At 39.6% G+C, this 13,580-nt stretch overlaps 1 protein-coding gene across 2 annotated transcripts in view; it reads left to right on the forward strand.

The window, feature by feature from the left end:
• TXK (TXK tyrosine kinase) overlaps nucleotides 1-13,580 on the forward strand; it is a 59,387-nt gene that overhangs the window by 17,109 nt on the left and 28,698 nt on the right. Inside the window, exons 2-6 of one of the 2 annotated variants that reach the window (XM_032852232.1) lie at nucleotides 851-905; nucleotides 1,741-1,843; nucleotides 2,650-2,855; nucleotides 5,426-5,491; nucleotides 11,796-11,850. In XM_032852232.1, the coding sequence (XP_032708123.1) occupies nucleotides 851-905; nucleotides 1,741-1,843; nucleotides 2,650-2,855; nucleotides 5,426-5,491; nucleotides 11,796-11,850 (485 nt within the window). Of the gene's footprint in view, nucleotides 1-458; nucleotides 906-1,740; nucleotides 1,844-2,649; nucleotides 2,856-5,425; nucleotides 5,492-11,795; nucleotides 11,851-13,580 lie in introns of those variants that run through there. The other variant, XM_032852241.1, reaches the window with a different exon arrangement.

The raw sequence follows: 13,580 nt of genomic DNA on the forward strand, positions 1-13,580 counted from the left end.
ATATACCTGGGACTGTCCTAGGTTCTTCCCAGGAATTGGTTCAGTTAGTCTTCCCAGTAGTCTTGCATGCTATGCATCTAATTATTCCCATTTTACAGACAAGGAAACTTAAGTGCAGAGCAGTTCAGTAAATTTCCCGGATTAACCTCTGCCTCATAAGGCTTCTCAAAGGGGTTAGGTATGATTATCCTGTTTTGGCCGATAGGAAAACGAAGACTCAGAGAAGTGAAGGGACTCATCGCACATAGAGTCACCCACACAGCGAGGATTCAAACTCAAGTCTGTCTAACCTCAGAACTCATGTCCTACATACTCTTTGCTTCCTTAATTCTTCATTGTCAGGTGTCACGATGAGAAAGAGTTGACTGGGAAATCCGGGTTCTGTGAACATAAAATATTAAGTAATAAAATATTAAAAAATATTTTTAGAAGAAATGTGACGGACCCAATTCAAAATCCGTGCTAACAGATTTCCTAGGAGAACATTGCTTTTGGAATCCTATTCTTTTGTACATTTATTAGCTGACATTAGCCCCGATCAAGGTAAAGTAGAATACAGTGGTCATTTTCATTCACAGACTGAGGAAATGCAAAAACCAGACCTGGGGAGAAGAGCCTGAGAAGGGAAACCACACTGGTCAGGGTGCCAGTAACTTCTTTTTGCTTTTGAGACAGTTTCTCACCTGCCACCGGTAAAGGAGGGCAGAGTCAAGACCTAGCATATGTTTCATCATTCCTATCACTCCCTGGGAATTTCCCTCGGGAAATTTCCTCCTTTGGACTAGCACCACCGACCTCATCTAGCCAATATCATGGACTTATGGCTCTCCCACAATGATCTGCTTTTCAGATAATACCATCCAGTCGATTTTCTGTTGCTGTTGCTGCTGTTCCTTGCAGAAGCGGTGAGTCTACTTCTGAGGGCAACTTCTTGGAATTCATTTATTTCGTTTCTTTATCGTCTATTGCGTCTCTGTGTCTCTTTGTATCTGCTGTTCCCTTTGTCTGGAAACCCTTCCCCCACTTCCTCCCTGCTGAGTGTCCAGCGATCTAAAGGCATAAATCAAATTTCAGGTTTTCAACCATCTGTCCTGGATGGATCCCTTGGACATTAATTGCTCCTTCCATTGCATTCCCATAGCATGTGGCTTGGTTCTGTAGTTGATATTTATTTTGTGTATCCTCTTTGCTTTCTGTGTTCCACTCAATAATTTTTACCCTTTAAGTGCAAGAATCTTGTCTTATTTATTTGAATACCTCCCACCCCCAATGATCAGAGTCTCTTGCACTTTGATGCCCAGCAAACGATTGTACAGAATAAATGCAAGTTACCGTGAAAATAGTAATGGCTAGCATTTAATGGGAGTGTCCTCTATGTAGGACTGTGCTAAAGGATTTGCATTTATTAGCTCAAGTAACTCTCAAAAACACCTATGGCCTTTCTAATCTCCATCTGACAGATGAGGGAATTGAGGTTTCACCAGCTCTGGTTTGGGAGTGGGACATAACATTTCTTCAATTTTATTCCACAAAAACTCCATATGCTCTTAGCACCTCTAGCTCCTCAGTAAGGAAAATGCAGTTCTGGCAGGTGGTAACTTGCCTGTGGGAAGTCTTCTGAGTAAGATGGGAGTTGGAAAGAGATCTGGAGATTTCTCCTCATTTCATGAGTATCTGGTGAATGCTTGGATAACCCGAATTCAGGTCATTGTTGGTAACATGGTTGTTTTTCAATCTCAGACAAGTCAGAACACAAATAAGCCTGAGCAAAGATGAAGAATTTCCAGAAAAATATGCACGGCATCGCAGGCCATGGTTCAGGGAATTGCCAAGCAAGAAGCGAGTGAGTATCATCTTGATGAGGGGGAGGGAACAGAGGAAGCATGCATTTTTAGGGACTAAGCTCCTCGAGGTACTGTTTGCGGCCACACGCAGAATCTCATGTCATGCTCAGTGCGTGACGAGGGCTTCATAAACACCCAGTGAATGAATTCCTTAGAAGAGAGCAAAAGAAAAAAAAAAAAGGCCAGTTAAATTAGCCTACTCTGCTATGTTTCGGCAGAACTTGAAACCAGACAGGGAATGGGGAAAAATGTATTCTGCCATTTTTGAAAGCAGGAGTAGTTTTCAGTTCACTGTTGGAGGAAACAGTGGTCTTAAGAAGTGTGATAAACCCAAACACAGCTCATAGCGTGTGAAAGGGAAGGGCTGTTTGTCATTTTTCAAGAGAGAAAAACCCATAAAACAAAGTGAAACTATTGGGGGGAAATTAAATTTTAAGAATGTGGCTTAAAAAAACATGCAGGGGCACCTGGTTGGCTCAGTCCGTGGAGCATGCGACGCTTTATCTCATGGTCATGAGTTCGAGCCCCATGTTGAGCATAGAACTATTTTAAAAAAGAAAAGAACAACATCGCTGCAATGCTGTCAAGAGAATTTGTGATCTTGACAGCTTACCAAATGATGAGTGGGTTGCTGGATTCAAAGGTTGTTTTATGGTCATTTCCTATATTTATCCCACTCTGGTTTTTGCTTTGGTGAAGCCAGAGGGGAGAATTGGGGCAGCAGAGAAATATTTTCTATCTCTATTCTTTTTTAGTGCAGATGACTAAAACAATAATACAACAAATCACTCCTTGGTTTTTACAGTCCAACAGAGACCACGGGCAACCATCAAAACGTAAGCCACTGCCTCCCCTCCCACCATCTGAGGTTACCGAAGAGAAGATCCAAGTAAAGGCACTGTATGATTTCCTGCCCAGAGAGCCGTGTGATTTAGCATTGAAGAGATCAGAGGAATACCTCATACTGGAGAAGTATAACCCTCACTGGTGGAAGGCAAGAGACCGTTTAGGGTAAGAACCATGCCACGGTCCTCATCGAATTCCTCCTCATTTATCCTCTGAAGACTTCTGAAGCTGAAAATCTGCGCTGCGGCTCTTTTTCTCTGGGTTTAGAATTCTTCCTTCTGCATGAGCAGAACCTGTCCCCACACGTTCTATCTGTATGAGAGAGCATGACAGCCCTGTGATTTCAGGCAGAGTCACAGAACTGCAAACACCTGGCTTCACGTCCCCATGCCCGTCCCCATGCCCATCCCCATGCCATCACTTACTACTGTATGTCCTTTTGCCAGTCACTTACCTTGTCTGAGTTTCCCTCCCTCCCTCCATACATTCCTCCCTTCCTTCCTTCCTTCCTTCCTTCCTTCCTTTATTGAGATATAATTGACATATGATATTATATTGGTTTCAGGTGTACAATGTAATAATTTGAGATATATATATACATATATATGTGTGTGTGCATATATATATATATATATATAAATGAATGATCACAACAATATGTGTAGTTAATATCCATCACTCCAAATAGTCACCAAAATTTTTTTTCTTGCGATGAAAACTTTTACGATTGACTCCCTTAGCAATTCTCAAATATGCAACATAGTATGATTGACTAGAATTGCTATGTGGTACATTATATTCCCATGACTTCTTTATTTTATAATTGAAGCTTTGTACCTTTTGGCCTTCTTTACCTATTTCATCCACCCTCTACTCCCTGCCTCTGGCAACCACCAAACTGTTCTATGTATCTCTGAGCTTTTTTTTTTTTTTTAATTAAAAAAATTTTTAGATTCTATATATAACTGAGATCGTACAGTATTTGCCTTTCTTATCTTATTCCACTTAGCATAATGCCTTTGAGATCCACCATGTTGTTGCAAAAAGCAAGACTTTCTCCTGTTTTATGACTAATTTTCTGTTGTTTATATATATATGTATCTTTGTGTCATCCATCCATCCATCAATGGACACTTACGTTGTTTCCATATCTTGACTATTACAAACAATGTTGCAATGAGTAGGAGAGGTACACACATCTTTTTGAGTTCGTGTTTTCATTTTCTTGAGATAAATAGCAGAAGAATCACTGTATTGTATGGTCATTCTATTGTTAATGCGCTTTTGTTTCTTTATTTGTAAAATATGGGAATAATGATTTCTACCAGATAGGCTTTTTTCCTGATTTACACTTTCTTTGAGTATTTGAATTCTTTTTTTCTGTAAAGCTCTAAGAGAGGAACAGAGACAGTATCTCGCTCATTTTGCCATTTCTGCAATGACTAGCTTTGGAAGTAAACATTGCAGTACTTGCCGAATTAAATTGGTAGGAAGAAAAGACCTTGGGGTGCAAACAGAGGTCACTGTGTCGAGGGCAACAGGTTGTTAATACCAGGCTAGAGTCCGAGGTAGACTCTCTGAGGGGGATCTGGGCTTCCTGGGGGAGAATGCTGGCATTTGATTTCTATTCTTGGTGATGATTTGGAGATGATAAGTATCTAAGTATTAGAAGTAGCTGGATTACATACCTCTTTCTTTAATTATATTTTCCTGATGATTTAGCCCTCTTGCCAGTTTTTAGTTTTGACTTAAACATGTGATGGACACTTTCCAATGGGAAAGAGGTATGAGTAGGCTCAGGACCATGTAATTAGTCCTCCTGTGTGTTGGCATTGGCATGATTCAGACTTTAAAAAAAGACGAATTAATTTTTCATTTCAAAGTTAATAAGTGAATATTGCTTTTTTTAATATGCCACCATGATAAACAATGCCTCCAGACCCAAGCACCAGTATTCACTTAGTGAGAACCTTCCAGAAAATTTTCACTGCACTTCCATGTACATACTAAAATGTATATTCTTGTTTGCAGATTTAGTTCATCTAATTCTTATCAGGCTTAATGCACTGTTCTGCAACTTGCTTGGATTTCTCAATAATGTCATGGAGATCTTTTTGTGATTTTTAATTTCATATTTCGTTGGTGAAGGTATAGTAAAAGAAAAACCCCTACCCTGCTGACAGATGTGTAAATTGGTATATTTTCCTTCAATAGCAATTTGCTCTATCTAAGGGGAGATGCACATATTTGGTGACCCAGGGACTTCCCCGTTTGGTATGTCTTAGAGAAGTACTTTTTCCGGTGTACAAGGACACATATTCATGTGTTTCTGAGTGACAATGTTATAATAAGGACATGGCTAACCTAGCATGTCTATTCTATCTATTTTGCAGCAATTAAAAAAATTAAGTTGATATCTTTGCTGTTGCTGTGTTTATCATGTAGTCACTGTGATACCCCAACGAGCTCATCAGTGCCGCTTTTCCTCTTTGAAAAATCCGAGTGTTCCAAAACATCTTAAATTACTTCCATTGTAAGTCAGAATCTTCGTATTTATCATACAAGGATTTTGGATGAATATGGAAGTGAAAAATCCTTTTTTTTTCCTTTCAGCAATTTAATCAGTAAGACGAGTTTGATTTCCCCCATGTCCTTGAGATTTTAAAAGGATTGCTGTCACGATGATGCCACAGATATGCCAAGCATTTTGATTTTTGCTTTGTCTTTTGTTGTAGGAACGAAGGCTTAATCCCAAGCAACTATGTGACCGAAAACAAACGAAGCAATCTGGAAATATATGAGTAAGTCTCCTCCAAAATATGCCCTTGGTTCGATCTATGAAAATCAGGTACATTTGGGAGGCTTACGAGTATACAAGCTGGTTTTGATCTACAAAAGGAAAAGAAAGTAACACATTTGGCTGCTTTAGTTTGAGAGATCTTTGATCCTTATAATGGTTGATTCAGAAACTTTGTTTTCTTAAACTTCTTTTTGTTTTGTTTTGTATGACCGCTTTTTGGGGGTTTAACAGTGACTGCATGGAAACCAAACATGCATCTTGGTCTTGTTTTACTCTACATCCTAAGTGGAAAAATAACTATTCCAAAAATAACCTTAGTTTTTTAATGAGTGGCAAATTGAACCTAACGCAGAGACACACTACTCTATTTTGGCTCATGTTTTGATACGTTTTAGAAATAGCTGAAGATGAGAAGTAGGCTAATGCTGTAGGTTGGGGGGAATTTTTAGTGTGTTCACTAGGGTTCTACTCAGAAACCTATTTTGGGGGCACCTGGGTGGCTCAGTTGGTTAAGTGACTGCCTTTGGGTCAAGTCATAATCCTGGAGTCCCAGGATCGAGTCCTGCATCGGGCTCCCAGCTCCACAGGGAGTCTGCTTCTCCCTCTGACCTTCTCCCCTTTCATGCTCTCTCTTACTGTCTCTCTTTCAAATAAATAAATAAATAAATAAATAAAGTCTTAAAAAAAAAAAGAAAACCATTTTTTTTGCAATATATAGATTTGGAAGGTGGAGATCTTAGCAATCACTTTTCTAGCGCCCCATTCTGCAGATCAGAAACTCAGGGTGTGAGAGCAATTTTTAAGCAGAGAGTGGCAAAGCTGGGAGTAGTCCTGGTCTTTTACAAATTCAGGTTTGCTTAAGTTTTAGCCCTTGACTGCCCTCCCCCAGTTTAGATACTTGCTTCGCAATTAGCATATGATTCCAGCCCCGTGGTGTGTGTGGAGGGAGGTGATGTGGGTTGAGGCGTGAAGACAGGTGCTTCTCAGAGAACCAGGCAGCAAATATAAATTGAATGAGAACCAACCCCTCCTTCCCAGCCCCTAGTTGCTTGTCTTGCTACTAATTTAAGCCCACCTGGAGGCCAGACTCAGCATCTCTCTCCCTAAAACAAATCCGATTCTAAAAGTATTGGCAGGGTGGTGGGGGTGGGGGTGGTGTGCATACGTGTGTGCCTGGATGGCTCAGTGGGTTAAGCCTCTGCCTTTGGCTCAGGTCATGATCCCAGCATCCCGGGATGGAGCCCCACATCGGGCTCTCTGCTCAGCCCGGAGCCTGCTTCCCCACCTCTCTCTACCTGCCTCTCTGCCTACTTGTGATCTCTGTCTGTCAAATAAATTAATAAGGGGGAGGCAGGAATAAGTGAGGGCTCACCCACTTGAGTGTCTGATTCTTGGTTTTGGCTCAAGTCCTGATCTAAAGGGCTGTGGGGTGGAACCGCAAGTGGGAGTCTGCCTGGGGATTCTCTCCCTCTGCCCCTCGTCCCACTCACATGTGTACACGCATGCCCGTGCTCTTTCTCTCTCTACAATAAATCAATCTTTAAAAGCACTGGTGGGGCGCCTGGGTGGCTCAGTGGATTAAAGCCTCTGCCTTCAGCTCAGGTCATGATCTCAGGGTCCTGGGATCGAAGCCCGCATCGGGCTCCCTGCTCAGCAGGGAGCCTGCTTCCCCCTCTCTCTCTGCCTGCCTCTCTGCCTACTTGTGATCTCGGTCTGTCAAGTAAATAAATAAAATCTTAAAAGAAAAAAAATTTAAAAAAAAAGCACTGGTGAATAATATAGACTCTATTGGAGGGGACGAAGGGATGACTATAGGACACATGACACATCTGCGTGACTTTACCAGGCTTCTTTATGAGCTACTTCTATTCTCCCTCCCATCTCTCCCCTTAGGACCATCACAGGTCACTTCTGTCTTCCCCGTCCTTCACTCAGTTTGTCATGGCCCCTCTCTTGACCTGAGTCGTTTAGCCCTGTCCTGAAAGACTGGCCTCTACTCAGTAAGACAAAGGCCCCAAGTGACTGAACACACCGTCCTAACACAACAGTTTCACTACTATGTTCCCTCACTGCCAAGTACATACCCCCTGGAGGGCTCTCCACTGCCTCCATCTGGAGCTGCCCGATAGGTCTCTTTGAAGGTCAGGTCAGGGGAAGTTCTGTGTGAAAAATCTCCTTCTGAGAAAAATAAGACATTTTTCCATAACGTAAACCCAGGTCAGACTTTCCAGGAGATTAAAGGAGATAGGTGTGAAAGTATGTAACACAGTGCCCCGTAGTGAGTGAATGGGTGTTCACCAACCAACAGTGTGACTTTCCTTCCTTTCATTATTAAGTTGTTGACTGCTTCCTTAGTCTAGATGAGGGTTGGAGTTGACCCTTAACAGCTTGTTCATATTGTAAATACTGGGTGACTTGAATTCAACTACCCCAAACTTAGAATAATCTTCTCATTTTCTTGGCTTTGATTTATGTCTTTAAAGATAATCTTCTTTAATTATCTAATTGTGAGAAGATTAACTTTAATTTCTGTTCCTTTTTAAAGGGGTTTATTAAAATATAGATATAATAATTATCAATATAAGTTGCTAAAATATATAAATATATCCACCACTTACTATGTGCCAAGCACCATTCTAATGACTGTGTAGAAATTATAGCCCCAGGTTGAAAACTTTAGGATGGGCTTAGAAATGAGAGATTTCTGGGTTCGAATCCTGACATCACCGCTGGTTAGAGCTTGGGCTCTGGGCAAGATTCCCAAATATCTATAAACCTCCCAATGATATGAAAACTGGGAACTGTGATACCGGTCTTGTGTAAGACATAGTCAATATTTGATGCGTTCTAGAACTGTGAAGTTAACGGAAGGGCATTTCCAGTTTGCCTGCTATTACAGAGGCGCCATATTTCCTAGTTACCTCAGCCCCTGAGTCACTCCATCTATTCAATCTTCATTTATTGTCCACGTACGACGTGCTGGGTGTTAGCTGTTCTGGCCCCTGGAGATACAACATGTAACACACAGAAGCACTCCCTGTTTTCGTGGAACTTACAGCTTCGTGGGGAAATAGACATTAAACATTAACTTCAAATTCACAAAGAAAATTTGAAATTTGAAATTGTGGTGTCATGGAGGAACAGTAGGGGACACTGGGAGAAATCAACGGGGAAGGCTAAAAGCTGAGGATGTTGGGATGGGGCAAACCCTCGGAGGAAGTGACTTGAGGTCAAGTCTACTTGAGGAAGTAGAAGGCAGTCGGGAGGGGCTGGGGGAAGGAGTGCTGTGTTAGTGGGATTTTGACATCTCAGGGGATCCTTTATACTTTGAAATATTTATGGATACTTTGGTTAAATTAATATCCAAATGATCAAGATTACAATGTGAAAACCTGGTTTTCGGTAAGCCTTCAAATCTTGATACACTGTTTATAAATCTAAAAAATTAAGAACAGTTACCTTAATTCAAACCCAGCAAGCCGTGTCCTTAAACAATCAGTCCTACTTATAAGCTCAGTTAATTTAGTTTCCTGAAACATTTCACTTGCCTTAATAAACTTGAATGAATTCAATTTTCTGTTTAAGTATTTTACATGCCTGACAGGGACAAATTTACAATTTTAATAGCCCTTTGTAAGTCCATATAGGATCCTGGAAATCTAATAAATTAAACGTGTATGTGGTAAGCCAAATTCTTGTGACCATACAAATATTAAAAAAGTCAAATTCCCTTAAATTTCAAATTGTAAGTTTGAAATTATTTATGCATTTAAAAATCAGAGGCAAAAAAATTATGTCAGATTCTCTTAAAATAATACTGTATTTTATTTTTTTAAAGATTTTATTTATTTATTTGAGAGACAGAGAGAGTGAGGAGAGAGAGAGTGAGAGAGCGAGCACAAGTGGGGGGAGGGGCATGAGGAGGGGGAGAAGCAGGCTCCCCACTGAACAGGGAGTCCCCTGTGCGTCTCCAACCCAGGACCCTGAGATCATGACCTGAGCTGAAGGCAGATGCTTAACTGACTGAGCCACCTAGGTGGCCCAATAATAGATAGTTTAAATATCAAACATATTGCTTATGCTGAAATTTACGGAAATATGAGTCTCATTTATTGCATTATCTCTATACTGAAAGCTTCATCTTCTCAGGGGTAGAAATGACTAAGAGAAGCAGATTTACCTTCTTAGTTCTAACAGGTTTTCTAGGTTGAAAACTCAAGACCACAATACTGCTACCTGTTGACTCGAAGACTGAGACAGGAAGATCCTAGGCTTACACGTATACAAGATGTTTGTACTTGGCAACAGTTGGACATGCTGGATGGTTTTCAGACGCCAGTAGATCCCCACTCCAAACACTCTGTCCACATCATTCAGTATGAGTTTTATAATCAGTGTTGTCTAGGTACAAGAGTTGCAGCCTTACATATTGAAAAAAAACAACAACCCACAAAAGTCTTCTTTCACTACCTGATTTAACCAGACGAAATTCTGAAACACCATGACCCCACCTCTCCTATATCCTATCCATCTATTCTTTTTTCTGCCTGTTGAAATTCTGCATTATTTTAAAGGATATTAAATTCATCATATACTTGACTCTGGTTCTTCTCTTACTACTTTGAAGTCATTCTAATGACATTCACATATGGATGGATTTTCAACTTATATTTAAGCAAAATTAATATATTTGCTTATATTATTTATCACTATAATAAGTAAGTACAAAGCAACAAAATTAACACTAATGTGATTGCAGGAGAAAAACATAAACAATTTATGTGAAGTTTTTTAAAAAAGATTTTATTTATTTGAAAGAGCAGGAGCATGGGCACATGCACACTTGCGTGAGTGAGGGGAGGGGCTGAGGGAGAGGGAGAAGCAGACTCCCACTGAGGAAAGAGCCCCATGTAGGACTTGATCCCAGGACCCTGAGATCATGACCTGAGCCAAAGCCCAACACTTAACCAGCTGAGCGACCCAGGTGCCCTGTCTCACTTATTTTGAAATAATTTTTTCTTTCTACAACTAGAACTCTCAGACTCATTCTGAAAGTCCCTGAAAGTCATGAATATATGAATATTCATTAAAAGGCCTGAATGATATTCACAGTCCAACATCACAATTAACTCCCATTCCCACTAGTGATAAGTAGTCCAATTATTTCATGTAGAATCACCTGTAATCATCCTCTCTTCTCTATGCTTTATCTTTTTAAAAATTTATTTCAATTGAGGCCATTAGTATTTTTAATACCTCACCATTCTAATTTAGTGGCAGCTTTTTACAATTGTAGGTTAGTCCACAAGATATAATAGATTCTGTCCTCAAAGTCAGATAGAGGAGTTTCATGTAGCTACCATTTTGCCTACCCACTGTGACAATGTATGGTTATATATGCATCCTTCCTTCCACTGTCCACAAAAATAACATTTATTACATTAACTCCTTTTTAAGATCTTATTTTGAAATGAAAGCTTTTCCATTTGTTTTCTCTCTCCTTTGTTCTACCCATTTCCTCTCTCCTTCCTGTACAACATTTGCTTAATGACAAAGTCTTATCCTGCCAGACTATGGGTTTCAATTATACTCATTTAATTATGTTTACTCTGCAAGGTTCTGATATTCTAAAGTCATTTCATGATACGTTTCATACAGAGGAAACAGCAAGATAGGAGACAGAAAGGGGCTTGGTGAATTTGAGGAAGGAAAGGATTCCAATATGGCCGAAGCTTAGCGTGAGGAGAAAATAAGCAGAAGGATAAGAGGGTGTTTGGAGTAGGCAGGTACTAGTTGTTCCACTTATGTTATTGAACCCCTAATTTTAACTACAAGTTAACATACCTGGGGGAGTCAAACGGGTCCAAGTAAGTTTTAATTTTGGAAAGGTAACATGGCATATCTAAAATCATGCAGATAGGAAGTTCCTAAGAACAAAGAAATGGGGATTTGTTAGTTTGTCTACCAAAGCTTGGTAAATGTTTATTAAAGATGATGACTTCTTAACCACATACACTTCGTGAAAATTTTCAGGAGATTAAATCACTCCAAATCATATACCAAATATCTGTCAGAAAGTTGAATTGAGATATGATAGAATAAGCTAGATATTGACTTACAATTAATAAAATTATTATACTAAATTAATGATACATAATAGTAATATTATCATTTATCAGAAATAAAAAATGCTCAGCTTTCTAAAATCAATTCTGTAGTAAAGTTCTTAAAGGAAATGAAGCAGAGTTTTTTTTTCTGAAAAAATAGAATATAAAATTTTAAAATTATTTTTATTGCTTTTACAGGTGGTACCATAAAAACATTACCAGAAATCAGGCAGAACGTATTTTGAGACAAGAGGTAATTCAGTTTTTTTTATGAATAACTTGTGAATATTTTCAAAATTTCTGAGAGAGCTACATTGTAAAGATCTGACCAAACTAAAAAGTTCTATTACTTCCTGTTCTTTACAGTTCTAAAATATTTATTACAGCTTTATCTCTATTACGCATTTTCCGAGAAGTTGTAAACCAGATGTATTTGTATCAGCTCATGTTTTTCATTGACTTTCATTGTAACTTGAGCAATGTATTTTTCCTGAAATGATTTCAACTCCAACATACTAAAACTCCTCATTCACTCCAAAGCGCATTCTGCAGGAGAGTCTGTATTGGAATTGCCCATATACTTCTGCATCACAGATAATAAAATATATACTCTGTCTTCATGAGCATAGCTAAGGCTTCTTAAAAACACAGATACAGAAAAATACCGATGGCGGCTCTTTCTTTGTTCTTTGGGAACAAAAAGGAAGAGCGGGGTAGCCAAAACATCAAACTCAGATCAAAACTGCTCTTTTAGGTCAAAGCAAAACAAAACTGCATACAGTTTCCAACGGACGGTAAATATGAACTGTGGGCAAATATAGAGTCAAACCTAGAAACTAGGTAAGAGGTATGTGTGTCACTTTGCCCTGCTGTCAGATGTTGAGGAAATCTAGAAATACGAGTGAGAAAGAATCAGTTCTGTAACGAAAACTCAATGCCGGTAATGGCTCAAGACCCAGGGGAGGTCCAGTGAGTAGCGGGGGGTTAGACAGAGTTTGAGGGACACAGACTTGGTCTCAGCTGGCAGGCAGGGGGTGGGAGTGGAGGTTGAAGGCCTCCACTGGCTTCACTGGCTAGGAGGAAATGGGACACGCCAGCAAATGTGGTACCCACCTGGCATGGTGACAGCAGGTGGCCTTCTGTAGAGTGATATTAGTAGGTCTAGAATGGACAAACGATGTTATGACAAGTAGGCAAGAGAGAAGGAATTCAGGAAGCCAGAATAGAGCCAGGGGCTGACCTCCCTAGAAAACAGGGAATTATGTAACAACCCCCCCGCATACCCATAACCCAGACAGCACAAATAGCAACATTTGGCCATAACATTCATAAACAAAATAAAACCTAGCAGATGCAATTGAAACCTATCCCTTCGCTCCTCTATTCTGTCCCTGTCTATTCTCCAGCGGCGATCACAATAGAAGGGTGTGCACCCATTGTGTCCAATTGCTTATATTCTTATCATGTATAGGTGCATTAATAACCTACAGTTTTTTGTGTTTTAATGCTTAACATAAGGGAGATCATGTGTATGTTGATTTTTAATGAAACATTGTATTTCAATTTTACTCCCGTGGATACATGGAGAGCAAACACATTCTTTTAACCGGGCCATTTCATTATATGAGTATACCAAAATATATTTCTAATCATTCACCTTGCATCTAACTTCTTAGTATTATGAACAAGGCTGCCAAGAACTTCTGTGTACATATTACGTTGTACAAAAGGGCAAGGGTTTCTTTCGGTTATACCCAGAAATGATCTGGCCAGAAACTATGTGCAGACTTAGCATTACTAGATATTTTGAAATCATGACTCAAAGTACTTGTACTAATTGATGTTCTTACAAGGAATCCGAAAACTGGTCCCCTACGTTCTTGCCAACAGTTGTTAGCCTCATACTTTGATTTACTGGAAAATGATATTTATATTTTAAAATGTGCATTTCCTTGATATGCAGTTCAGTTCAGTGACTTTTCA

This window comes from Lontra canadensis, unplaced genomic scaffold (assembly GCF_010015895.1).
Source record: "Lontra canadensis isolate GAN:19392208 unplaced genomic scaffold, GSC_riverotter_1.0 scaffold1, whole genome shotgun sequence".
Lineage (NCBI taxonomy): Eukaryota > Metazoa > Chordata > Mammalia > Carnivora > Mustelidae > Lontra > Lontra canadensis.